The sequence below is a fragment of the Cervus canadensis genome, chromosome 3 (assembly GCF_019320065.1).
Source record: "Cervus canadensis isolate Bull #8, Minnesota chromosome 3, ASM1932006v1, whole genome shotgun sequence".
Taxonomy (NCBI): Eukaryota; Metazoa; Chordata; class Mammalia; order Artiodactyla; family Cervidae; genus Cervus; species Cervus canadensis.
The window spans coordinates 109,106,444-109,120,680 of NC_057388.1; the positions used below are offsets into that span (position 1 = coordinate 109,106,444).

At 63.0% G+C, this 14,237-nt stretch overlaps 1 protein-coding gene and 1 long non-coding RNA gene across 3 annotated transcripts; one reads left to right on the forward strand and one right to left on the reverse strand.

Moving 5' to 3' along the window:
* Nucleotides 1-843: 843 nt before the first annotated feature.
* SHH (sonic hedgehog signaling molecule) lies at nt 844-13,081 on the reverse strand. 2 transcript variants are annotated; one of them, XM_043463974.1, is made up of 3 exons: nt 12,365-13,081; nt 6,835-7,096; nt 844-4,211 (listed from the first exon to the last, which is right to left on the reverse strand). In XM_043463974.1, the coding sequence occupies exons 1-3, from the start codon at nt 12,671-12,673 to the stop codon at nt 3,412-3,414; spliced, it is 1,371 nt and encodes a 456-aa protein (XP_043319909.1). In that variant the 5' UTR covers nt 12,674-13,081; the 3' UTR covers nt 844-3,411. The 2 variants fall into 2 exon arrangements, with proteins under 2 accessions (XP_043319909.1, XP_043319911.1); XM_043463976.1 differs by lacking the exon at nt 12,365-13,081 and adding an exon at nt 12,196-12,332.
* On the forward strand, nt 11,485-12,625 carry LOC122438806. Its single transcript, XR_006268652.1, has 3 exons — nt 11,485-11,538; nt 11,626-11,660; nt 12,500-12,625. It is a non-coding gene; the product is annotated as an uncharacterized LOC122438806 (long non-coding RNA).
* Nucleotides 13,082-14,237: the final 1,156 nt, after the last annotated feature.

A 14,237-nucleotide genomic window follows, 5' to 3' on the forward strand; every position in this document is an offset into this window, starting at 1 on the left:
GAGTACACATTTCAGGCTCTGGAGGCCGTGTGGCCTCCAAGGCAGCTTCTCGGCTGTGAGAGCCCTGGGCGGGAGAAGGCAGTAGGCAGAGGAATGAGCCAGGCGGGGGAGGTGCAGGGGACTGAGGGTCCAAGAGAAATTTACTGGTTGGAAACTGAGTTATGAATTTGATAGAATTTTCACATATGAAATAGCCTTCTTTAGCTGTTTTGTTTTCAACCACTTAACATGGAAAACTCCATCTCAGCTCCCCGGCTGCATGAAAACAGGCCGCTGGCCAGATTTGTCCCTGGGGCCGAGGCTGGCCGATAAGAAATCCTATGAAGGTCACTTCCTTGGGCCTCTCCACCCCCTTGAGTGGACTGTTCTTTCACAAGCATGGACTGGCCACTTCACTGCGTCACTGGGGAACCCAGCTCCTCCCCGCCACCCCTGCCCCGGGCCTGGAGCTGGCTCACGGGCAGGCACTGTGTTGATTTCTTGCCAAATCTTGCAGCCGGCCAGCATTCTTTGCATATCAGCCCACTCCATGCGGAGGTGATGCTGACAGCTAGGGGTCTCCACCAGGGGAGGAGGGGGCTGTCCCCCCAGCCCCCCGCTGGCAGCTTGCTCAGATGGATGGGCTCCGGCTTGGTCCCAGGGCCTGGCCCTCCCCTCCCTGGACGGATCTGCAGTGTGCGCTCTCCATGAGATGCTTTGTTTCATCTTTTGGGGACACCGTGGTGGAAAAACGCGTGAACCGCGGATGACAGGAGGGGACAGGGGTCCTCCCACAGAACAGACACGCACAGGGTCTCTGTGACTTCTTTAATTTTGCAAACAATCGAGCACAAAGACAAGAGGTTCAAGTACATTCTGATGCGCGTGTTGGATGAACAGACGTGCATTTAGCCACGAGGGAGGCAGGCGGTGAGACCACGCTCACCCTGGCAACCAACGGTCAGTCCCGTCCCCCCCGACCCCGAGAAGTGGGCCCTGGGCCGGCGTCAGCCTGCGCGGATCCTTGCCGGGTGCGGTGGAGGTGGAAAAGAGAATTCTCACCACGAAGCTAGGAAGGGCCTTGAAAGGTGGGACCCCTGAGGGGCGGGACCACCTCGTCCGGCCAGGAGGGGGCCTGACCTCTCTCTGACCGCTAACGAGTCGGGGGTCGCCCAGGCCCGAGCCCACCGTGTTCCTGGTGCTCCCGGTTAACTGAACACTCAGACTTGAGCAGTCACCAGAGCAGAAACCTTGATTCAGCAGGGCTTGTAACCTGGCTGACCCCTGAGGAGACCAGGGAGAACCAGGGACCGCTCCTGCCTGGACAGCTAGCTCTGGCCCCAGCCCTGTCCATCGGGGCCCCGGCCTCCTGGAAAAGCCACACCTCACCAGGCCTGGAGCACAGAGGCCCCCGAGGGCCTCAGGAGCGGCTTCCCCAGACCTTGCCCTGGTGGGATGGAGGGGGGCCCAGGGCCATCAGCTTCAGGCCTGTGCCCTCGCCCCAGGCCGGCCTCCAAACACGTCACATCCGCTGAGAAGCCCGGAGGCCCACACACCTGTGCAAAGCCAGGCTTGCACAGGCACTGGGGCTCAGAGCGCCCAGCGTTACCGCGGTCTTCACTGAACGGAAGCCCCCAGACTGACCGGCCGGGGCAGCCAAGCAGCAGCCGTGGGGGCCTGGTCTGGCCCTGCTGGCGTGGGGCACGGGCCACTCATGGAAGGAGGGCTGTGACCTGGGGACAAAGGCCCTCACCTGGCACCACTCGAGACAGCTGGAGACACCGGCGTGGCCCGAGGACCCCAGCACCCCAAGGCTCTAAGGGTCTGCAGGCAAGGTGGGAAGGCCAGCATCCACACCAAGCAGGCGCGGAGCATGTGGGCAGTGCGTGGCCCTCTCCTTGGGGACCCTTCTCAAAAGGGCACCCCAGGACTTCAGAAAGCAGTGAAGGACCTTCTCCCTGCAAGGCCAGGGCGGTGCACCCCCAACCCGGGGTAACCGAGCTGGGGGAACAGAGTCAGCAACGGCGACACGGGGCCTGGGGAGGAAGCCCTGGGTGACCGAGCCCCTCGGCCGCGTTACCCTGGGGGCGGCGAGCGCTGAGCGGTGCCCAGCCCCGCACCGCCATCCTCGGAGCAGAGCAACTGTCACACAATAAACACAAACAGAGCTGAGCTTTCTCCAGTGACCAAAACAAACAAGTCAATTTGGTTACCTGCTTTGGTTCCCTAAGCAAGTTGATCTGAACTCACAGTTTGAGCAAAACGTCTAAATACAATACTGGGAACTCCTGTTAGCACTAGGTTACCCAAATAAAGAAGCCAAAAAAAGCGAAGAAAAAGGGCTGCAACAGGAATTCTTAGTGATTATACACTAACCAGTCTGTGCGCGGCACATTTTATTTCTATAAAACTATTACAAAATATTCAAAAATACATTTTAGTAAATTTACAGCAGTTATTTCTCAACTTATTAATGCAAAAACATCCTTTGTTTTTCTCTGTACAAACTACAGGCTCCATTCTTGTGGGCTCATCACTATGTGCGCTTTTAAAAAATATTATTTTCTAATAAATTCTTTGAAGTTAAAAATAACAGAGTTCTTCCAGTTTGTCCAAGAAAAAAAAAAGTATGTGTGTGTGAGTGAGTGTGTAACAGTCTTGACTTCCAAGAATGTGGCCAAAATGGTGATGACAAAGCAAATATTAAACCCAGAAGACAATACAGGAGATGGCTGTGACATTGGAAGCTAGTTAAATTAAAATAATATATTTTCATATTTTACACTATTTCAAAAATGAAATGTAATTCAGTTAAGTATTGATCTCTCAAAAATCTAATTTACAATTCTGTGTATAAAAATATAATTTGTGGACCCCCATGAAGCATGTTTTAGTTTACATTTGCCGAAAAGCAGGAGCGTTGCAAAGGAGGAGTGGAGAGGACAGAATTCTGCTTTCTGAAAGTCAGGACGAGGGGCATGTAGAAAAATAGACTCTGAGCGGGTGGCTTGGCCTCACAAAATAATCTTTCCCCCTGTGAGTACAGTTCACATGATAATAATAAATTATCCAAGAAACAAACTATTTAAGGCTCTTGAAGGTCCGGTTCATATTATTTTAAAACATCTATTCATACCAAACAAATAAATAGCCAGGAGAGGTGAAAAAAAAATAACCAAAATTAAAACAAGAATCAAAAAATTCAAAAAAATATATATATATAAACTAAAGACGACAGAATTTCTTGGGGTCTTTGATTCCTTATAGTCTACTTTGGACTGTCCTACTTTATTCTTATTCTTACTCTTATTATAATTAAAGTCTCATTGCGTGCGCTGTTTCCGTGTGTCCTTTGCGGTGTCCGGCCCCCCCACCCCACCCGCCCCGCCCCGGCCCACCCCACCCCGGTGCCCTCCCCGGCCCCCGTGGCCTTCAGCTGGACTTGACCGCCATACCCAGCGGGTGCAAGGCCTCGCTGTCCAACAGCCAGGTGCCTATTTGGTAGAGCAGCTCCGAGTACCAGTGGATGCCCGCGGCGCCCGGCGCGTCGGCCGCCCCCGGCACGGGCGGGGGGACTCGGCCGCCGCCCCCGCCGTCGCCGGCTCCGCCGCGGTCCGTGCGCCCGGGCGCCAGCGCGGCCAGGAGCGCGTGCGCCAGGCGGTAGGGCGCGAAGGCCCCGTGCGCCCAGCTGTGCTCCTCGATGACCGCGTAGCACGAGGCCAGCACCCGGTTGATGAGGATGGTCCCGTGTGCCGTGAGCGGTGCGTAGGCGCCCGCCGTCTCCTCGCGCAGCGTCACGCTGTGCACCGCGGCGGGCAGCAGCCGCCGGGCCCCGCCGCGCTCGGCCACCACGTACACGTGCTGGCCCGGCCGCACGCGGCTGGCGAAAAGCGCCCGGCGCCCTGGCGCGCCCCCGCCCGCCGCTGCCGCCGCCCCCTCGGGCGCCCCTGCGGCCGAGCCATTGTGCGGCGCCACAAAGAGCAGGTGCGCGGCGGTGAGCAGCAGGCGCTCGCGAGGCTCCCGCGTCTCGATGGCGTAGAAGACCTTCTTGGCGCCACGGTCGCGGTCCAGGAAGGTGAGGAAGTCGCTGTAGAGCAGCCGGCCCTCGTCGTCGGCCGCCAGCACGCGGTCCCCGGGCCGCAGGTCCTTCACCAGCTTGGTGCCGCCCTGCTCCAGATGCACCGTGGCCGAGCCCGGGAAGCAGCCGCCCGACTTGGCCGCCACCGAGTTCTCTGCGGGGGGAGGAGAGGCGAGACAAGGGGAGACGGGGAAGGGGGTGGCGGTGAGTCCCGAGAAGGAGGCTCCGGTGGAAAGCGTGAGGGGCGCGCGCTTGGCGTCCCGCGCGCCCAGGCCGGGGATGCCCGTGGCTCCGGGGCGGGGGTGGGGTGGGGTGGGGGAGACAGTCCGGCCTGGGCGCGCGCAGACCTCCCTCCCCCACCCCCATCCCGGAGGCCGATTTCAGATGCAGACGCATTCCTTAACGACTCTCTTAGGGCTGGACCGACGGTGCCAAAGGTCGGTTGGCGTCTCCGGCGGGAGGCCGCTTACCCTCCTTCCCTTCCGCCTCCCTCACCCCCACCGCCGGCTCCGCACACACCCAACCTCGCCGCGAATTCACAGGGTATTTGCTCTCCACTTGGAGTCCTCAGGAAGCCTCCTCGAGCTCCCCCGCGCGCCGGGGCGCACCCTCCTTCCCTCCCGCCTCGGCGCGGGGCGCCGCGCCCCTGCCTTCGTGCGCTCCGCACTCAGGCCGGGCGGCTGGCACCCTGGGCCGCCCACCCCAGCGCCCAGCGGGGTTGAGGTCGGGGGGCTTGGGGTTGGCCGGCCGGTGTGTGTTGGGGGGGGGGGGAGTGTAGTGAAAAATAGCTGTAGTAGTTGTAGCAACTGGACAAACATTCCAGAGCTTTGGCCGAGGTGTGAAAACCCGGAGCTGTGTGGATTTTCTAATTAAAATCCAATAAAGGGCTCGCCATTGTCATTGTGATTTCTGCACCAAACGGGAGGCGCTCTTGGAAGAGGGGACCCTTCCATCCCTCCCCCCGCCCCCCCACTTTCTCTGCGCGGGCCGCCCCCTCCCTGTTTGCTCAGGTGCAACGCCCCTCCCCCCGCCCCCCGGCGATTCACACGCGGGCCCTCCAGAGGCCCGGGCCTCACAAGCACTATTTGCACAGCCAGGCCTCTCTTGCAAGCACTTAAGATGTGTATTTGAATTTTAAATGGCGGGGCCTGCTCCGCGCTCGGGAAGCCCCGGTTTCTCAAGGCCCCTTGACTACCGGCTTTCTCCGGCCTCCGTCGCTCTCTGAGGCTCACTGTCCCCGGGACAATAATCCCGGGGAGCCGGGCGGCGCGCGGGGGGCCGGGGAGGAGGGGCGGGACGGCCCCCCGTCTTCTTTGCATTCCAATCTCCGGGATCAGGCTTTTGGCAAATAGAGATCGCCAGAAAGAATCTTCCTGCTGGAATTACTGAGGGTATTTAATCTTCTCATCGTTTTCTCGGGCATGAAGTGCAGGGGCCGGCCTTTGGAGGCCCGCCGCAGCCGCCCGCAAGGCGCCCGGGACTCAGGCGAGCCCGAGTCGTCGAGTCGCACGACCCTGCCTGACACGCACCGCCCCGCGCCCGGCCCGCGTGCGCGGAATGCCAATGAGCGGCTCTGCTGCGCGCCTCGGCCCCGTGCCCCCGCCAGGGTCCCGGGTCGGACGACCGCTGCTCATTTGCGCAGAGACCTCGAGGGACCACCCCCCACCTACCCCAGCCCCGCCAGGGGGTACCCCGCGGAACGGGGTGGCCGGGAGGGGGCCGCGCGCCGCGCCTCTGTTTGGGAGCCCCGCGCAGGGGCGGGGGTGGGGGGCGTGCCTTGGCGCCCTCCAGGGGCTGAGACCCTTCCTCGGGCTATAAACCCAGACCTTCTGCCCACCCGTCCACACCTTGTGTGCCAAGAAGCCATCATTTTTCTGTCCTCCAAAGTGTGTCGACACTTCGCAAGTGTTTTTCCTCCTAACGTGCTAGTAAAACACAGGTTAGGGGACAAACGCAAACCCAGGGGCGGGGGAGACGGAGCTCTTCCGACACCCATTGTGGACTGCTCTGCTGAAGGCGCCAGCTTCTGCAGGGAGGTGGCGGGACCGCCCGGCCGAGTCGGGGCCTGCGCCCGCACGCGCGCCTGCCTCCGGAGCTGTTCCTCGCCCGCAACAGCGAGTGGCGTTGCAGGCCCAGGGAAGCGGCCTCGCGGCGCAGGGCGGCCCGGCTGGTTCCCAGGGAGGACGGGCGCTCCGGGCTGGCGCCCTCCAGATGTTGGAAGCCGTAACTACTGGCTTTGTGACCGGCCGCCGGGCCTCATCCCCCAGACCGGGTGAGCCCAGTTAGCTTAGGCTCCGGCGGGGCGGGGAGGGGACAGGGTTTCCACCCGGGGCGGCTCCTCCCGCGCAGGGAGGCGGGGGCGGAGTGGGGAGTGGTTCCTTCTTAAGCCCTCCCGAGACAAAGGCTCCGGGCCAGAGCTGGCTCTCTGGGCTGGGCTGCCTCTTTCACCAGGAAAGTCGCCCCCACCCCGCCCCACCACCCCCAATCTTTCCTCCCGGTCTCCTGCCACCTGCACTGGGGGCTCCGGAAACCGGGCTGGAGGGAGGCCCGGGAAGCCAGATGCCCTCTGCATCTGGACTCCGAGGACATGGGCCTCTGCAGCCTCCAAGGTGGCCATGGCGAAGGGCCATCCCCCGCAAACAGCAGTCAGCCCCCAGGGCCCTCCCTGCCCGTCCCCCACCCATCTTCCTCCGGCCTTGGAGTCAGCCTGTGGGGTGGCGAGCTGGAGGTGGGCGGGAGGGGGGTGTGCTGCCGGCAGGGGCCGGCCGGCCCCTCACCTGCTTTCACGGAGCAGTGGATGTGCGCCTTGGACTCGTAGTAGACCCAGTCGAAGCCGGCCTCCACGGCCAGGCGCGCCAGCATGCCGTACTTGCTGCGGTCGCGGTCCGAGGTGGTGATGTCCACGGCGCGGCCCTCGTAGTGCAGCGACTCCTCCGAGTGGTGGCCGTCCTCATCCCAGCCCTCAGTCACCCGCAGCTTCACGCCCGGCCATTGGTTCATCACGGAGATGGCTAAGGCGTTCAGCTTGTCCTTGCACCTCTGTGGGGAGAAGGGGGCACCCCATGGGACGTTAGCATCCAGGCCTGCCAGCCACTCCCACCGCGGGCCACCCTATGCCTCTCTACCCTACGCCACCCCTGCCCCTGTGGGCTGTTCAGCCCAGCCCCCCAAGATGCAGACTGTGCAGAGGAGGAGGGAGACAAGGCCTGGGCCGGGGCGAGGGCACTTGGGTAGGAGAGGTCCTGGCATTTGTGGGATGTCAGAGACAACCTGGGGACTTTCTCTGCATCTGAAACAGCAGAGGCCCGATCGTGGCGGAGAAGCAGATGAAATTTCTCGGCAACAAGTCAACTGCGTTTCTGGATGATGGCTGCGGCCCGCACCCTGCGCCAGGGTGCCCTCCAGCCCTGCCCCCTCCTGCTTGGCCGCATCCCCAGCACCTGTGCGAGGCTCCGCCCCTCTCCCTGGACAAACCCCTCATCTGGAGGCCGCAGAGAGGCCCGGGGTACAACTGTGCTGCAAAAAGAAAAATACACTGTCTACTTCTCAAAGAATTAAAAGCCTTGCCTTATCTCTGTGCCCTGGCTCCTGCCCTAAGCCTATCTGGGGCGAGACTTAAGCCAAAGGTAGAGAGGTAGGTGGGACGCTGATAGCGACTCGAGGGGCGGGGGAGCCGGGAGTGAAAGGCAACCAGGTGAGTTATAATTTTCTATAAGGCCAGGGCCGGATGGCAAACATTCTTTATCTGGACAGCCGCATTCCTTTTCCCCATGGAACTCTTTTTTCCCCCAGCTTTTCTGCGGTCTGATTGTGACTCTTGTTTTCCTTAACCTGTTCCCTTCCCCCCTCTTGTTTTCTTGGCCGGCTCAGAATGGTGTCCTGCAAGTTTGAAGAGCAAACTTAAGAGCTGGAGGAGGGGTGGGGAGGGGAGGGGACGGGTGGGGAGGGGTGCGGTGGGGTGGGGTAGGGGGATCGGGGATGGGGGGTGGGGAGAGGGGAGGGGGATGGGGGGTGGGGAGAGGGGAGGGGGATGGGGATGGGGGAGGGGGATGGGGATGGGGGAGGGGGTAGGAGGGTGAGCTGGAGAGGCCCCCCGGGGGCCTCTGAGCCCTTGCCTTGGGGAGCCTCCTTCTGGAAACTGCCCTTGGGGTCCCCCCTCCTCCCCACAAGGAAGCTGCCTTCCTTGTGGAGTAAAGAAACAGTGAATAGGCGGGACTCGAGCCAGGGCAAAGTTGTGGGAGTTCCCTCGGGATTCTTGGGTCCCATTCAGATAAGGATGCGGAGAGCGCCTTGGATCACGTGTGCGTTGCTGTGGACAGTAACTCACTGGACTGTTGCACCGCGGCTGCTGGGTGTGGGACTGCAAAAAGGGGGAGTGGTGACCAAGTCAGGATGGGGGCTTCCCCCAAAGAGGCAGACTCGAGGGGGAGGTAGGTGACAACTCCAAGCTGACTTCTGCAGAGGGCGGGGCTGACCTCCAGCGGGGACCCCGGTAACCGAGATGACACGACGCCCCCCGCCAGGACTCTGATTATGGCTGGCTGGGGTGGGGGGGCTCGTCCTACGGAGTCGGGGGGTGGTTGCCGAGGGCTCTGGCAAGGGCTGCTGCCGCATTTTAAGGGGACGTGACCGATTGCGCAACAGGAAAAGTCTTGTGTATTTGGCAGCAATAAATACCAGTCTATGGTTGTAGGGTTAAACATACAACAAATGTGTGTTGGGGGTGGGGGGTGGTGGTGCGGGCAGAGGACTAGGGGGCGGCCCTGGTAACAGGTCAGCGCTTGCAGGTTTCTGGGCCCGCCAACAGTTTTCTTAAAAAAAAAAAAAAAAAAAAGTCGGAAGGACAGAGTTTGAGTGAGGTCATCTCGAGGATTGAATGCGTTTTACATGAAAATCAATCAGTAAACCAGAGGCAGTTTCGAGCCGGGATGTGGAACGCGCTGCGCAGGCGCACACCACGACGCGCACACGCAGACACTCGCCTCCCGAGCCCCCATGGCACCCCGGCTCCCTGCTTTCGGGGGGCAGGCGGAGCTTTTTGATGGCTTCCTCCGGGGCCGCTGGCGAGGGGGAGGGCCGGCTGGGGAGCACCTGTACCGGACCCCGCCTTCTGAGCTGCGCCACCCGGGCAGGCGATGGAGAAGCCGGGCGAGGAGCCCCGGGGCCGCGCCAAGGCAGGCCCGAGTCGGCGCCCCGCGCCCCACGCGCGCTCCCCCTGCTCGGCCGGGCGCCGGGAGCGGGGGGGCCTCGGCCCCGCGGCTGCAGGACGCTCCGCGCCCCGGCCGGGCGGGGTCGTCGCAGGCAGAGCCGGGAAGGCTGGGCTGGTGATCAATTCACTGGGTCGTGTGCCACGAATCAAGCCCGCCTCTGTGCAGCCACCGTGAAGCCCGGCGGGGCCGGCGGGCCCGGCTTTGTGTCGGCGGAAGGCCGAGCTGTTCCCCACGCCTGGGCTCTCGCCGCCTCCCTCGTCTGCGCAGCCGCTCCGCGCCCCGGGGAGCCGAGCGGGGGCTGTCGCCGCCGACGGGCTTCCCCGGCGCGGGGGAGGGGTGCCCCAACTTCACAAGGGTCTCCCCCCCAAGTCCCGCACGCGCCTCTCTCCACGCCTCCGCCCCCACTGCAGAAAACCAAGCCCCTCCCGTGGAACCCACCGCGGAGCGCCGCTCCCCGGGGGCCGCCACGCACTCCCCGGAAGCCTGACTGTCCCCACCGCAGCCCCCGGCCGGCCCCCGGCGGCCCCCTGCCCCCTCGGAGCCCCCGGCACCCGCGGCCGGCCTGCGGGGAGAGCGTGTCGGTCTGCGCTTCCCCCTCCCCGCCTCGAGTTAATATTAACAGGAGCGCCTGCGTTCCTGAACTGCTCTCAAAGTTCCACTGGGGACGATCTCGCCATGGTTGAGGGACTTGGGCGGCAGTCCCATTAGAGAGACAGGGACGCAGAGAGACGGGGGAGGAGGGACACGCACCTGAGAACAGTCTGGGCGGTTATCTTAAGTGGGGGGCCCGCGGGGCGCAGGTGCCCGCTCCCCCCCTTCGCCGGCCGTGCCCTCCCCGCCCAGGTCTCCCGCCTCCCGCGCTTTAACTCTTAGCACCGGGGGGCGCGGGAAGGACGCGGTGGCGGAGAGCAAGGGGGCACCTCTCAGGCCGCCCCCCGGCCAGCCTCCCCATTTTCAGGGGGCGTTGGGGGGGGTCCCGGCTACGATCCTGGCCCGCCTTGCCCCACCCCGCCCCCTCGCCGGCTGCCCCTCCCCCCTCCTTTTGTGTTGGGAACGGGAATAGCCACTGCCCAAGGAAAAAAAGTATTTGTTTTCGTTTCGTTCGTCTGAGGGAAGTTGACAGAAGGTCAGAAGTTCAAATGCTGCCAGCGCACACGGCGGCCGGAGCGGCCCGGCGTCGGGCCGCGCGGCCGTGGGTCCCGGCGGGGCCTGCCAGGGGCGGCGAGGGTCCCGGCGGGGGGCTCGGCCGGGCGCCCTGGCCCGCGAGGCGCCCCCGCCCGGGAACCGGCCTGCCCCCTCCCCCCCTGCCCCCTCCGGCACGCTCGGTGCCGCCCCCGCCAGCCCGGCCGTCGGAGCGCCGCCGGGAGCCCTTGGCCGAGCCCGCGCTCGGGCGCGTGGAGGGGCCGGCGGGAGGCCGCGGTTCAGCCCCGCGCGCACTGAAACCCGAGCCGCGGGATCGATAACCCGGGAGTAAGTGGAGCCGGGATGCGTCTGCCCGGGTGCGCGGCTCCGCGCGCTCGGCCCGGGTGGCGGGGCGGCGAGGCCCGCGGCCCCGGCAGGGTGCGGGCCGGGGACCCCGCGCCCTCCCGCTCCGGCCCCGCGCGGAGCGCGGCGCACGCCGAGCCCTCCGGCTCGGGGACCTCCGGCGCCCCCGCCCCCGCCGCTTTCTCCGGGCTCGCGCCCCGCTCCCCCGGCTCCGAGGGATCCCGGGTAGGCCCCTTCCGTCCTGCGGGGGTCGAGCGTGAGCCGGGGGTCGGAGCCCGGCACGCGCCGGGCCCCCCGCGGCCTGCGCAGAGTTAACTGCGGCTCTCGCCGCTCCCGGCACCGGCGCGCGCGTCCGCACTCGCGGGCCAGATTTAAGGTGGTCGGGAGCAGATGCGAGCGAGCCGGGGAGAAGGACCTTCTCCGCCCCCGCTCCCTCTTCGCCCCCTGCCCGTCCGCGGAAGCCCGCTGCCCCGCCGGGCCCTCGCTCTGCTCGGCTCCGCCGCAAGGCCCGGCAGCGGGCCGGGGAGCGCCGCGGCCCCGGAGGCGGCTCCCGGGTCGCTCCCGCCCCCAGCCTCCCCCGCACCAGCGGCCCGCCAGCGCCGCTCCGTCAGCGGCGGTGCGCTCCTGGCCCTAAAGGTAGGACTTGAATATTTTAATAGGGCAATAAAAAGGATGTTGACCTATATTCCTCAGGAAATCCATTTCTAGCTTCAGTCCTACGTGCGTGGAGTTGGCGGAAAGTCTCCCACTGGCGGGGAGATGGGCAGTCAGGAGTCTTCAGCGGAGGTAGGGAGGGCGAGAGGAATGCGTGTTTCGCTTTGGTTCGTCTCTCCAGCCCCCTCCCGCTGATACCGAGTCTCTCCTAATTCCTAGGCAAGCAGGTTGAAAACTAGCGTGATGCAATGCCAGTAAGTTCTAAGTCCCTCCCCTCAAGTACCGCGGGCTCGGGAGAATCAGAGGGCATCCTTAAAGAAATATCGATACAGTCACACTCGGGTGGGCACAACCGCCCGCGACCGAGTGGCGGTGGAAGCTCTGTGATCCGGGCAGGGGCCAGCCCGGCGGCCTCTGGACCCCCACCCTTTGTCAGCACTGCCTGTGGAGGGGCTTTGGAGGGGGGGCGGCGTGCGACAGAGTGGGGTAGTGGTGGGAAAAGGAAAGCACAGAGGAGAAAGGAAAGCGGGAAGCGCAGAGGCTGCACCTGCCCGGTGACCCGGACACCCCTTGACGTTGCCCCCTGGCCTCCTCCCTCGGTGCCCACTTCCAACTTGGAAAGGACAGATGACCCCAAAGGGAAGGTCTCCCCAAGTTTCCAGCCAAAGCCAGGCAGGATGGAAAGGCCATCCCAGCAGGATGCATGCGGTCAGGGGCTCCCGTGGATCGCATCTCCTGGCGTCCTTACCCCCCACCCCCACCCTCAACTTGTCCATCTGGACCCTTCACCTCCATTCCCCTCCAGGAAGAGGAAGGCACCCGGAGGCCCGGCAGGTGGGTGGGGAAGGAGCGGGCAAAATCGCCTTTCTACCTGCTTGAAGAGCAAACAGACCCAACTGCATGGTTACACATAACCCCTTGAAAGCAACACATTCCACGCCCCGCGCTGGGTTTCTACCTGAGTCATCAGCCGGTCCGCTCCAGTGTTTTCCTCATCCTTAAATATGATGTCGGGGTTGTAATTGGGGGTGAGTTCCTTAAATCGCTCTGAGTTTCTGGTGATCTTCCCCTCGTATCTTCCACTGGCCCCTAGGGTCTTCTCGGCCACGTTGGGGATAAACTGCTTGTAGGCTAAAGGGGTCAGCTTTTTGGGGTTCCGCCTCTTGCCAAATCCCCTGCCGGGTCCGCACGCCAGCCCCGAGCACATCAACAGCGAGGAGACCAGCAGCACCAGGAGACATCTCGCCAGCAGCAGCATCTCGTCCATGGAGCCCGGGGACCTGGCGGCCGGCCGGCGCAGGTCCGAGTGCGCGAGGGTGCGGGTGTGCGAGTGTGCGCGCTCTGCCTCCCTCGCTCCGGCTGGCTGCTGGCGCCCGCGCGCCCTGCCTCGCTCTTTCTTTTCCTATATAACCTTGCCCGCCGCCGCCGCTGCGGGGGACTCGCCACCGATCCGCACCCAGACGGGGGCTGGGACGGCAGGCTGCTGGCCGCTGATAACGGAACGCATCGGAGTTGGGGCTCAAGACAGCCGGCAGAAGACAAAAAGAGTCTGATTTTAAATGGTAGCAAGCCTGAGAGCTTGTGCGAGAGGCTGTCTTCAGTACTATATTATAGCTGGCAGGGCGGATCTGATTGGCCGAAGCCGCACAAGCTTGTCTTCTGATGTTTAACCCTAAAAAAGACTCATTTTTTTTCCCCCTCTGTTGCTGCTATGGCTTTATTTTTACCTGAAGGCTTCTAGTTAAGAGAGGAAAACATCTTCACCGAGACAAAGGTGAGAGGGAGGGAGGAGGCAGGCAGATGAGGATAACCTCAGTTACCCCTGCCCTGCACACACCTCCCGTTCCCCCTTCCCTTTCTCCAGAATGGTAGATGCTTCAGTTAAAACCAACTTAAGTTTTTAAAGGACAATCTAGACTCAGCGTCCCCCACCCCCAGGCTTCCATCACCAAACAAATAGTCTCTCAAATGTTTGTTAGGCAGAGCTGCCCAGGTCTTATTTAAATGTTTTCCCAGGGACTTTATCATGCAGGCCAGGTCTCCCTGCAGTTGAAAGACAGTGGGGGGGGGGGGTCCTATGCTCCTCCTGAAGGTTCCAGTCACTACAACTGGTCAGGACGCACAACACACGCCATGTGGTGCTATTTGAGGAGCTTCTGACACCTTAGAACAACTTGAACCTGCTGCTCTTTACTGTGATTCAGTTAATGCATTATTTTTAACGTCCTGAAAGTAGAATGGAGACGCGCTCAGGGGCTGGTGCAGAGTGAGCTGCGGGGATGGGCCGGCCGGCTGGGCCCTAGTGGGTCTGGGGGGCTGCACCCCAGCTCAGAGCAGCGGGCGGTGCTGGTGCCTGCGTGGTGGGCGGAGGCCCACTGTGCTGGGGGCGGGGGGCAGCGGGGAGTGGGCAAGGCTGTGCACACACCGCCCCCACGATTGCATCGATCGGAGCAAAGTGCAGGCCAGAGATGAGGTGAATGTGGAATTCAGGCTCCTTGCACATCATGCCGAGCTGGCTTTCCCTGGAGTGGGTCACAGTCCTTGTGCCCCAGGGGTTGCAGCCTGAGGTGGGGCAGGGCGCTGGGGGCACACCGTCCTGGTCAGAAAGGGGCGTCCAGGAGCGGGCTTAGTGCTCAGGGCCAGCAATGCTGGAGCTCCCAGGTCCTGCATTTAAGGAACAAACTCAAAGTCTTATTTCAACCAGAAAAAGAAAAGCAAAGATCCCCCCACCCCTTTTGCAGAATATGTCCTCCTTCTGGGCCCTGCCCTATTGCTCAGACACAGTAACTGCTCCGGAGTGGGGTGGGGGGCGGGGCTGTCCACGTGGAGGG

Coding starts and splice junctions, on each gene's coding strand:
- SHH (XM_043463974.1), bottom strand. CDS start 12,673: ATGGACGAGATGCTGCTGCTGGCGAGATGTCTCCTGGTGCTGCTGGTC. Junction 7,097..12,364: donor CGGACCGGCTGATGACTCAG/GTAGAAACCCAG, acceptor TTCTCCCCACAG/AGGTGCAAGGACAAGCTGAA. Junction 4,212..6,834: donor CCACTGCTCCGTGAAAGCAG/GTGAGGGGCCGG, acceptor CTCCCCCCGCAG/AGAACTCGGTGGCGGCCAAG.